The sequence below is a fragment of the Drosophila busckii genome, chromosome 2L (genome assembly GCF_011750605.1).
Source record: "Drosophila busckii strain San Diego stock center, stock number 13000-0081.31 chromosome 2L, ASM1175060v1, whole genome shotgun sequence".
Classification (NCBI taxonomy): Eukaryota; Metazoa; Arthropoda; class Insecta; order Diptera; family Drosophilidae; genus Drosophila; species Drosophila busckii.
The window spans coordinates 16,367,036-16,378,767 of NC_046604.1; the positions used below are offsets into that span (position 1 = coordinate 16,367,036).

An 11,732-nucleotide genomic window follows, 5' to 3' on the forward strand; every position below is an offset into this window, starting at 1 on the left:
TTAATCTAGTTGAACTGCAGTCGCCCCCCGCTACCCGCGCGCCCTCTAGCGGTTGCACTGTTGCACGCCTAGTAGTAAGTTTTGCCACTTGCCACCAATGGCGCTTATGTTTAATGCATGCCACAGTCAGTCACATTCAGTTGTAAACGTAACCAGGCAACCCAACTGACTTCACTACTGACTACTGACTGGTCTTAATCGCCAGCCAGGCAGCCAGCGGACCAAACTGTTTGTGGCTGAAGACCTCAGCGACAACGGTAAATTGCTGAGGCGTAACAGCGGGAGTCGGCGCGCGGTGCGCTGAGGCTGCAAGTCATAGTCAAAGTTAGGGACAGCCAAGTGTCCTGTGTGCCGTCTTAATATTCAAATGGCAGTCAAGCGAGCGCAGTGCGTTCAAAAAAAAAGCAAAGAGAAACAAGCAATAGTAAGAAAAAAAAAACACACACACACAACAATAACAAGTACAGTTAAAGTAAACTTGTAGACGCGGCGCGCAACAAGACAACGGCAAAGACTACGCTGACAGCTGGAGCACGACCAACTAACACACACACACACAGTCTAACAGTTATTACACACCGAAATATATTTTTTTTTGGTGTGTGCCGTTTGCCGTTTAGCCGGGAGCTAACGTCAAGACTAACACGCCGCGCAGTCGAAATTACACTGAAAACTGAAACTGAATTTGAACTGCACACAGCCAGTAAAAGCAAACGCAAGCGACAGCGCAGCCGGCAGAGCCGAATTTAAGCAACGGGATCATAGCCAGAGACGAGCGCATAGGTAACGCAGAGACGAACATGCAAAATAGCATGAAAGCAGCGACGCCGACGACAGCATCAGCAGCAGCAGCGAAATGTATTTTTGGTCACACACAGCGAGAGAGTGTTGCTCTCACGCGCGCTTGCTCTCTTCTTGCTACGCTGAAGCTTTTTGCTGCTGCACTCTCACCGCGCATAGACGAAACGGGCAGGCGAAAAAAAAGAAATGAAACTGGAAAAACTCTTAATGTAAATACTCTCACGCAATTTACTACGTAACTTGCTCCCACAACATTCCAGCAATTGAGAGCGACAACAACAACAACAACATTGTTTGTTGTTTATGATGCTCGCAGCAGCAGCAGCAGCAGCAGCGTCTTAAGCCTAGGCTAAGCTTACACTCACGCATAACTAACTGTGCATACTCTACACTTTGCTTTTCGCTTTGGCTTTGGCTTTGGCGACGCGTAATTGAAATTTCATGCGTTATTAGTTTTTCAAATACGCTACAGCTTACACTCACTCACTCACACTCTCGCTTAACTTGTTGATTGCGCTCTGCTCTTTTTATTTGCCTGCGGCTCAATCCTTTTGGCCCTCAGTGTCTGTCTGTGTCTGTCTAATGAAGCGTTTTATTGTAGCATAGCCAACAAAGGTTAAACCCTTTGGGCGCTTGTATGAGCATATAATGTAATTGCTTTCACAATTGTCAGTCAACCCAAAAGACAAGCTAACAGCAATAGCTACAAGTGGTCTACAGCAAATGTGGCACGTAGCATATAAATGAAGTCCGATTGCAAATTAAAGCAGTTAAGATACTTCAGTCACATGCTGTGCATTTCAAATTACACATTTAATTGTAATATAACTTAATTTTATTTTTTAAATAAATTGCTTTGCTTTTTGGTGTTCAATAGATTTGTTTATTGCATTTTCAGTTGATTTTTTTTTTTTTGTTTTTTTGTTATATGCATATAAGTAAATTGTTTTTTTTTTTTGTAATTTGTATATATAAGTAAATAATTCTTTGCAGAATTATTGCATAGAACAGTTTGTTTCATTTGTTTTAGCTCAAATAGTATACAATTGGCTTAACTATAAAATAGAAAAAAAGTCAGTTTTGTTGTAAAGTAAATAAATTATAAAACAAATTATAAAAACCTGCGCCGTATAATTTAAGTATTTATTTTGTTTTGTATATTACTATTAATATTAAGTTTTGCTTATTAATGCAAACGTTGTTTTTTCTTTTTCATTGTAAAAACTTAACAAATGTTTTGCAAACTTGTTTTTTAAATTTATGAATTATTGCAAAGCGTTAGAATCGTTTAACTTAGAGCTTATTATTATTTAAATATATAAACAACTATATGTTAGTATATGTATAATGCTTGCTTTTGAGAGTTACTAAAAATTTACAAGAGTTGCTTTTCGCTTAAGCTAAAGAAACGCGTTGTGTTTGCAATGAACTCTGACCCCTCCGTCCCCCGCTTTGAAAGTGTTGAAATAAAATAACAAGCTAAGAAACTGAAGAACAACATATAAATATTTGCTGCCAGAGTATTTCGAATGTAAATTTCTGCGTATAATTATGCATACACATACATACAGCAGCGACTGTAGACGACTGTGTGTGTGGGGTTGAGCTTAAAAATCTGTAATTAAACTTCAAGTACTGAATTGTATGTGTGTGTGTAATCCTCTGACTCTCTCTCTCTCAAGCTCAAGCTGTATGAAAACTCAAGTTGAGGCCCGTTGCCAGGACAGCGCAATATTCATTTTCATTTGTTTTTGTTAAGTTGTATAAAACAAAAAAAAAAGTTTTTCCTGCACAATGTTGTTTGGTTCAGCGCATCGAAACTTCCGAGTTGGGGTATGTGTGCTTATTAGTTAAGAGAAGTTAGCACGTGCCCTTAACAAGCGATTGCTGCTGCTTGTTTGCTTCAATGAATTTTAAGCAGGTTGCCATTCAACGGAAGTACAGTAGTTGCTCGCGAGCAGTGGAAACGCAGCGCAGTTAACAGTTTGACATGCGCTACAATTGCTCAAGCGTTAATAATGCAGCATACTTTTAAGCGTTGTGATTGTATTTTAAATAAAGATGTGGCTTAAACTATATATTGCTTTGTAGTCAGTTTAACAAAATTAATTTTAAAAATTAACAAACTTCAATTCCATAGCAAATTGCTCTTAGTACTTAGCAGTTACTTTTTTGATATGAAAATTATTAATTAAAAATTAGCTAGTGACCACTGTACTTCTGCAGAACTGTCTTTAAAAACCAAAAAATGCTGTTTTTTCTAATTAGGCAATTATGTAGCGTTAATAAAAAACGTTTGAACTATTAGATTAGGGGATAAAACTTTGAAGCACGTCAGGCAGCTATAAATACAATAACTGGCCAACCCATAAGAGTATTAGTTTGAATTACTTATTTAAATTATATATCTTATATACAGCGCGCTGACTAACAAATGTAAAAACACAAATGGCTGATGCATTATTAATTGTAATAATACTTATATATAGAGGCTCTATAAGGTAATATGTATGTCATGATATGGCCGATTAACGGTAAAAACTGCTAACACGAAAAACATTTTCTTGATACGTATGCGAAGGTTAACATTAGTACTAAAAAATATTGCTCAATGAGTTGCAGTTGCTGTTCAAATACAAATTGGTTGCTGTTGAATTTAGAGAAACGCCTTCTTGCTGCTGTTGTCCAGTGTTGTTGTTGTGGTGCTGGTGGTGGTGGTGCTGAAGTCCTTGCCCAGACTGGCGGTAACCGCTATGCTTGGCACCGCTGGCAGTGTAGCCGCCGTTGCGGCAGTGACAACAGTTGCTGCTGCAGCGGCAGCAACAGTTGCTGGCACAATTGGTGCGGTGGCTGCTGTAGTTGTTGCTGTTGCAGCTGCGGCGCCCATTGTGTTGCCAGTGGCGGCCAGCTGTGTGGGAAAACGTGGCTGAAATGTGGGCTTACCCATGGCCAGGGCTGGATTCAGATCGAGCATAGTGCGTGGACTCATGGCCACAATGCTGGCGCCCAAGGGACCTGTGAAGAGTTGAGCAACTGTTTGGTTATAGCCAAAGGTAACGTAGTTAAAGTAGACAGTAGACAGTGAGAAAGAGAGAGAACAGAGATAGCATAGAAGAAAGAAGAGAGAAAAGAAAGTAAGATAGTTAAATTTTAGTATTTAAAGTTAACCAATTTTATTGTTTAGCATTTCAATTGGGAGTAGAGTTTGTTTTTGAGCTAACAAAATACAGGGTGCAGTTTACTACTCGTTACAGTTTGTAGTGCATTTTGCTTGGATTTTTTGGGGGGACAACACACACATACACGCATTTCAATACAGGCACAAACTAAACTAAAACTAAATGCAATGCAAATTAAAATTATTATTAACAAACAAGCAACATGCAGCATGCACTACAAATTAAAATTCAATAGGTGACTGGCTGGGGGTCTCGGCTTTGATTGCTTGCTTGGATTACTTGTAGCTAACTACAAACTAGTACTTTGGTAAACAGTTTCGGGGGGGTCACTGTTTTTGGATTTGGGGCAAACGTTACAGCTACAGCGTTAGTTTAAATTTAAATTTTAGTTTTTTGATAGAGAGACAGAGTTAGCGAATTCACAATTACATAGTTATATAAAAATTGTTATAAATGTTAAACCAACACACCCGCCCAGAGCTTAATCCGTTAGTGTATTTTGCAATTAGCCTGAGCGTTATACAGAGAGACAGAGAGTTAGCATGAGAGATGATTTGATTTTTTAATTTTTGTTGCATTTTTTGGTGCTTTGTGTTTGTTTTATGGATTTATTTTGAATATTTGTTTTTTTTTTTGATTTTTAGTCGAAACTGAAGGCCATATCTGAAATACAAAAGTTTGTAGAATAATACAAAAATATAGCTATATACTTTATAAAATATACGCACACACACACGCACACACATAGTAACAGTTAAAAGACATAGTTATATATTTAAAGTTTATAATTTATATAGAATAGCGAACGAACGAACGAGCCAGATAATTTGTTTCAACAACATTTAAGTCCATAAATATATATACCAGACTATATATATAAGAAGAAAACACGTAGAGTATAACGAGTAGTTATAAATAGTTGTAGTTAAGATAGTTTTTTTTTATGGTTTACTAAACGCCGTGTATTTAATTGTTGTAGCCAGAGTTGCCAACATACCGCAAAACAGTTTTCCAGTTTGTATAAGACCAACAGCGCTCTTATTTTATATTTTATTTTTAAACTAAATCAACAAAAGTTCCAGTTCCAGCTCATTTGCATATTTTTGTTTGTTTTAAGGATCAGAGTTCATAGAGTAGTTGTTGTAGTTGTTGTTGTTGTGTTTTTTGTGGCCTTTTTAGAGCAGCCTGCTCTTTTTGCCATCACGTGGTTTGCCAATCATGGTGGTATATTCATCTATAGTATTTACATAAAATTTGTGGATATTTTTTTTTGGTTTGATGCGCAAAATATGTCAAAAATAAAAGTTATTTAAGCAGTTGATTATAAAAATAAATATATTCTTTATGTTATGTATGCAATTTATAATATGGGCTTTGGTTTAAGTGATGAGAGTTTCACAAGCTCCACAAGCTTTGCCGATTTGGAGTCTCTGATCTCTGATCAGCTGTTACTTAAGCTTCAAGCTTGGCGCATGATAGTTGAAAAGCTTTTTAATACAATGAGTTTTGTTTTGTTTTTTTTGCATTCATTTTATATATAGTTACATATATACACGTACAAAAATATTTGGAGCGCACCCAAAAATTGCTGCAAGTTATTCAAAAATTTTTGCTTTGTAAAGCAGATGGGAAATTTAAGTCGCTGCGGACTTACGGGACAGCACAACAACTGCTAAGTGTTTGGGGTGGGGGGTTAAGTATGTAGAGTAGACACACTCCAAAAACTGCAAATGTCTGAGTGCCAAGTGCAGTGGTGTTTTGTACATATTTTTTAAGGTTATGTTTGGAGGCTTTAACTTTGAGCAGCGTACTTTTGAGTGTTCCGTGAGCTTGAAGCGCAGCTTAGTTTATCTCGTATAAGATTACGTGTTGTCTAACTGGTGAGGCCAACACTTACCTGACTTGGGACTGACCAGATCCTTGGTTTTATTGTTCATGCGACGCGGTCCAGTGCCACCCGAACCCATGGGACCCGAGTGTGGACCCGAACCAGGCGTGCCACACCCACTAACAGCACCACCGGGTGCACCTGAAATAAATATAATATTACTAAGGGATCAATTTAATTTCTTTAGGGATGCCACAGAATATTAGACATTCGAAATAGAGTTAAAAAAAATATCCAAAACCAATTTAAAGATGATTTTCGGATGAAAATGAGTTTCTCTTGTGATTTTAATCTTAAAGCGTATAGAGATCTTAATATGCGGAATAGAGCTGCTTCCATTAATAAAATAATGTCTGAGAGCAGCTTAGGATGATTTTCGTAAGAAGATGATTTTTCTCTCTTGACATTTTAATCCTAAGTTTACCAAAACAAATCGTTGAAGAAGCAGAGCTTAGAGAGATTTTACTATTCGGAATAGAGCAGCTCAAGTATGATTTACGGAAGAAGATGATTTATTCTCTAGATCTCTGATTTGAGTTTCTTCTGCGGCACCTCCGATTGATTTAGTCACTTACGTTGTGGCTGACGTGGCTGCTCCACGGGCAGCACACGCCGACGCTTCTTCGGGAGCTTGGCGCGTGCCTGCGTGTGGGAATAGTACATGGCGAAATTGCTGACAATGACGGGCACGGGCAGTGCAATGGTTAGCACACCGGCTAAAGCGCAGAGAGCGCCCACAAACATGCCAATGTAGGTCTTGGGCGCCATGTCACCATATCCCACGGTGGTCATGGTGACCAGCGCCCACCACAATCCCAGCGGTATGCTGTTGAAATCGTTGTGCGGATTCGGTTGTATGCGCTCGGCATAGTAAACGAGACTGGCGAAGATCACAATGCCCAGGACGAGGAAGAAGACTAATAGCGTCAGCTCCTTGGCCGAGGCGCGGAACGTTTGTATTAGGATTTTGAGGCCGGACGAGTGACGTGTCAGCTTAAACAATCGCATAATGCGTATGATCGAGAAGAACTCGAGTATGTCAGCGTTCTCCAGATGCGATGCGAATCGCTGAAGCACTAGATCGATATAAAAGCTAAGCGTTGCTATATAATCTATGATGTTAACAGATGACTTTAAGAACTCGCACTTGTTCGGCGATGAGATAAAGCGCACCTAGAAAAGAGAGAAATAGATTAGTATAGCTATAAAATATTAGAGTGAAATAGGTTTAGAATGGAAAGAAGTCTTAGAATCTTTTGAATTTTATGTTTTCAATTCAATTCGTTGCCTAATTTAATTCTTTCCATTACTACTTCAACAATAAAATTATGTTCTAAAGACAATAGACTTCCTTGTAATCTTCCAAACTCTTCTTTTTTCTATCCTTACCAATATCTCAAATGTAAACCAAGCATTGCAAACGCATTCAATATAGAAGAATGCGATATGCGCATTAGTCATTGATTTATCCAGAAACCAGGCAGCGCTGCCATTTGCCGTTTTCACCGTTACATTATGCACAATGGGCACACGCATATCGGGATGGGTTTTCAGGCAGAAGGACAATATCGAAATGCAGATAAAGAATACAGAAACAACGCCAATGGTCTGCAAAAATAATTGTCAACAGATTTAATCAATAGTTGAATATAAATATTTATAGTTCTCACCTTGGCGGCATTGGAACTATAGGGCTCGTCGAATAGTGACCAGATGCGTGGTTTCATTTCTTGCCACCAGGATATGGTGCCTTTGTAGTAATCCTCCTCAAAGCCAAACTTGCGCGCCAATTCCTCTTCGGACGGTTTTTCCGTATCCAGATCTAAACGATCTAAAACGGCTAAAGTTTCCTGCGTGTCACGATGCTGGCGACAAAGAAAGAAATTCGATTAATGGGAGTTATAAAAAAGAGGGAGTTAGAGCTATTACCTGTGTATAGGTCATCCAGCAGCAGGGTTCCACTTGATTTGAGTCTAAGCCCCAAAATTCCAATTCCTCTTCAAACAGCGGACCGCAGACATCTGTGGGATAATGCAGCTTGCCGGTTCTATGAATAAAATAAAGAGAATTTAGATATTATTAGAAATTAGATAGTTAGTAAATAAAGCTAAAGGTAAATACAGAATGGGATAGAATAAATTGGAATTGTATAGAATAAAAATAAGTAAAATATATCATATGCTAAAAAAATAAAAGTATTAAAATTTAAGAAAAAGTTTGAAAAGCTGAAAAAAGTATTTAGCAGCGATTGTTTAATAATCAAGCGTTAAGAATATAAAATAAATAAAAGTATGCAATTAAAATATTTTATAAGTAGAAAAAGTGTTGAATTCATCAATAACTCAATAAAAATTATCAATAAAGAATTCTTAAAAAAATGCAATTTAAATATTTTATAAGTAGTAGAAGTGTTGAGCAAAATATTTATTGTTGTAAATACTAATCAATAAATATGAAACGAATATTAAAATGCAAACACATAATTTAAAATTTAAACAAAGAATTGAAAAAGTTAAATAGTATACAACTTAATAAACAAGTGCTAATCAATAGATATAAAATGTATAATAAATTTTAATTGAAATGAAATGAAATTGAAATGAACAAAAATATTTAGAATTGAATATTTAACAGCAAATGTTATAAATGAAACAACATATAAGGTTATTATATTAATTATTTAGGCGCACCTGTAGTAGTTGAGCACTTGAGCGAATACGCCGGGATGTCGATCGAAGAAGTACTCATTGAGTATGGGATCATAGTTGGCGAGCGCTTCGGTTAGACGCGACAATCGAGTCGCTGGTATTTTCTTGAGGGTGGCCTTGTACGTCTCGTGCCTAATGCCACCCACATTGAGCACGACGCGATTTTCCGAATCCATATTAATCAGATTCATGGCTGCATGCGCATAATGTTGCATTCTTTTAGGTATATATGTCATGATCACAGGTAGATAAATAGATATAGATGAAGTGTGTTTGGTTTGGTTTGCTTTTGTTTGTTCTACGTGGCGCTAACTGTATGGCTACAAAGTTTATATGTGTGTTGGTAAGTGTGCGTGTATAGAGTGAGAGAGAGAGTGTATGGGTGGGTAGGTGGGTGGTATAGTGGGTGGACTTGTGTGTGTGCTTGCGTCAAACCTGTATGCTTATTGTATTCCTTGCTCCACGCTTAGTTAGTCGTTTGTTGCGTGCACCGTTTAGCGGCACACACACACACATACACAGTGAGCGACGTCGTCCGACCCAGCACCAAGCAGACCCGGTCACCTGGCCAACAATTGTCACCCTCTTTGCCGCTCACTTTCGCTTCAGTACGTGCCTAGCGCATAAAGCACTTTAAACATATATCCTATATATATATATATATATAATTTTATTTGTATTTTTGTTAGGTGTTAGCACGGCGTAAGCATTTTCGAGCTTAGAGCTCTCTCGTCTTCACTACGTGGCCGTTTTGCTGGACGACATGGCGCTGGCTGCAAAGTAGGGAAAAAGTCGAAAGTTATTTTCAGATTTTTGATTGCCAAGTGTAGTAGTTGGTATAAACAAATATTTAATTAGACACACAATGCGTGCGTGTGGTGTATGGAAATGCATATGGGCAAAATAAGTATGACCAAAGTCTGATCTAAAAATATAGTTAATAAAATTTTAATGCCGCATGAGTTTGTGTTGCTGCATTTAGAATTGAAGTCAAAGGTTTAACAAAATGTGAGCTTATCAACTTATTAACAACCTAATGAACTCGTGTGGGTTATTAATATTAGTAGCAGCATAGCCTAATGAACTTGTACGTTGATTTATTAAGTATACGTAGCATTTTAAGCAGCTCAGCGTTCATCCTTAAGCGTTCAAAGTTCAACGATTTATATAATTCGTTTATTTAGTTATACAAAAATTTAACTATAAGTTAAAAATATGATATATACAAATTTTTAGTTAGCATTAAATTATTAAGTATACGTATACATTTATACAATTAATTTATTTAACTTAAAATGTTCAAAGCTCAACGTTATATATTATTTGGCTATAAAATTTAACTATGAATATATTTTGAATAAGTAAATAAATTATTTAGCTACGTGCATAGAAATAAAATAAAATATTAAGTATACGCAGCATATTATACTGTTCAACGTTCATTATTCAGTTAGTTAGTAGTCAAAAAATTAAACAAATAGCTGCTAAATATGAACATATAGTAATTAATTATTTAATTTATCATAGCCACTTAGCTAGAAATCCAACTGCATTAAATAAATCCATTGTATATATCAAATTTGAAATTGCTTTGCTAAAAAAAATATTACAAAATCATTATAAGCCGAAAAAATACCTGTTCTAATGATTAAAAATTGAAATTTTTGTTTGCTGTTATTAAAATGCAATAAAATTCAATGAGCAAGCCAATTGAATCAGCTTGGGGCTGCTTAAATTGAAATAAACGCCACACTGGGCGGCTACATGATATTTTTTTTGAAAATACAATTGATTATGAACTCAACCTTGATACAAATAATCTGCAAGAGCAAATAATAAATTGTATACAATTTATAAGCATATTTTTGGATGGGTAGGTAAATGATTTGTGATGAAAATTTATACTATGAGTACGATATGAATTCCATAGAAAGCAACACACATACAAAATGATGAATGCTTCCTTGTTGATTTTAGTCGGGAGGTGATTTTTACTTAGCATTAGGGCAATGCTTAAATTTAGCACTAAAGGCTAAACACAAAAAAAAAACGCTCAAGTCCAAGAAGTGCGGGCGTTGTATTTATTTGTTTTCAATTGGAATGACCCATTAACAGCTCGTGAAAAACATTGTCTAAAGGTTTTTATTTTGGCTAGCGAAAATATGAAAATAACAGCGATAACGTCATTAATTATTACGCATTGTACGAAATACAGTTGAAGCTGATTTTGTTTTTTTTTTTCTTTTTTAGCTGCAGCGCAAGCTAAATATTTGTGCTTAAACAATATTTAGTTTTAGCGCTGCATTTGTTTACACACAAAGTGTACACACGGATATATATATATACGCATGGATATATACATATACATAAGGTTAATATAGATAGACGGGCAGACAGACAGACAAGCAACAGTCTTCTGCTGCTTTTGCTTGACTTTGCTGTCGATACACTTTGGCTTAATGTCTGTCGATAGCGCTTGTTTATATACATATATGCATGTGTGTGTGTTGGTGTGTGTGTGTATAACATTTTGGCAGGCCGGCTGGCAGCTGGACAGCGTAATTAAAATGAAAAACATGAGGCTTCTATAAACAAAACAAACAACAAAAAAAAGAAAAAGGCGCAAGCAGCGCTGAAGTTTAACCCACAAAATTAGTGTCTGCATGCACTTATAGGGTTAAGCTTTATATGGCTAGCAATTGTGCTTAAGCACTAAGCAATTAAAGCTAACACATACACACACACACACACACACGCTTGGCTTGGAGCGCAGTGACTTTCAAACTGTTTGTGTATTGGCTGCTTTAACTGTCGTCGCCGTCGCCGCCGTCGCCGCCGCCGCCTGCGCTACTAAATTTTTATTATTTATGCTCTCCCGTGTGTTTCTGTTTGTGTGTGTACATTTAAAATCCATTTTAATTGCTTGCGGCTAGATATTTAATTTATGCAATTTTAATGAGCATAGCAAAACTTCAAAAAAGCTTAAAATGAGTTTTCTGTGTTTGCTCAAGTCAGCGCCAGCCTACTATTAAAAGTGAAAACACACCCAACACACACACACTGACACACATACATATCCTGGCACACGCACAACGTTTTGGCATTAGCCTGGCAGTAGGTCAGGGCGGTGGGGCAACAGTGGGTTAAGCGTACTCG

At 36.9% G+C, this 11,732-nt stretch overlaps 1 protein-coding gene across 6 annotated transcripts; it reads right to left on the minus strand.

Annotated features, from left to right (window-relative positions):
• Positions 1-2,114: 2,114 nt before the first annotated feature.
• Positions 2,115-9,227, minus strand: LOC108608384 (potassium voltage-gated channel protein Shaw). Of its 6 annotated transcripts, none has more exons than XM_017999737.2 (8): positions 9,012-9,225; positions 8,559-8,769; positions 7,798-7,915; positions 7,539-7,733; positions 7,258-7,476; positions 6,444-7,041; positions 5,878-6,009; positions 2,115-3,834 (listed from the first exon to the last, which is right to left on the minus strand). In XM_017999737.2, the coding sequence occupies exons 2-8, from the start codon at positions 8,765-8,767 to the stop codon at positions 3,458-3,460; spliced, it is 1,848 nt and encodes a 615-aa protein (XP_017855226.1). In that variant the 5' UTR covers positions 8,768-8,769; positions 9,012-9,225; the 3' UTR covers positions 2,115-3,457. The 6 variants fall into 6 exon arrangements, 4 of the variants coding, with proteins under 4 accessions (XP_017855226.1, XP_017855225.1, XP_017855224.1 ...); XR_001915548.1 differs by adding an exon at positions 4,451-4,643 and having other exon boundaries at positions 3,735-3,816; positions 8,559-9,227; XR_001915547.1 differs by adding an exon at positions 4,451-4,643 and having other exon boundaries at positions 3,749-3,834; positions 8,559-9,227.
• Between the last annotated feature and the right edge of the window lie 2,505 nt (positions 9,228-11,732).

Excerpts from the sequence above, each read along its gene's own strand:
- LOC108608384 (XM_017999735.2), bottom strand. The coding sequence starts at position 8,812 with ATGACATATATACCTAAAAGAATGCAACATTATGCGCATGCAGCCATG. Across the intron at positions 7,916-8,558 it reads CAAGTGCTCAACTACTACAG|AACCGGCAAGCTGCATTATC; the intron begins GTGCGCCTAAAT and ends TTTTATTCATAG. Across the intron at positions 7,734-7,797 it reads GCTGGATGACCTATACACAG|CATCGTGACACGCAGGAAAC; the intron begins GTAATAGCTCTA and ends CTTTGTCGCCAG.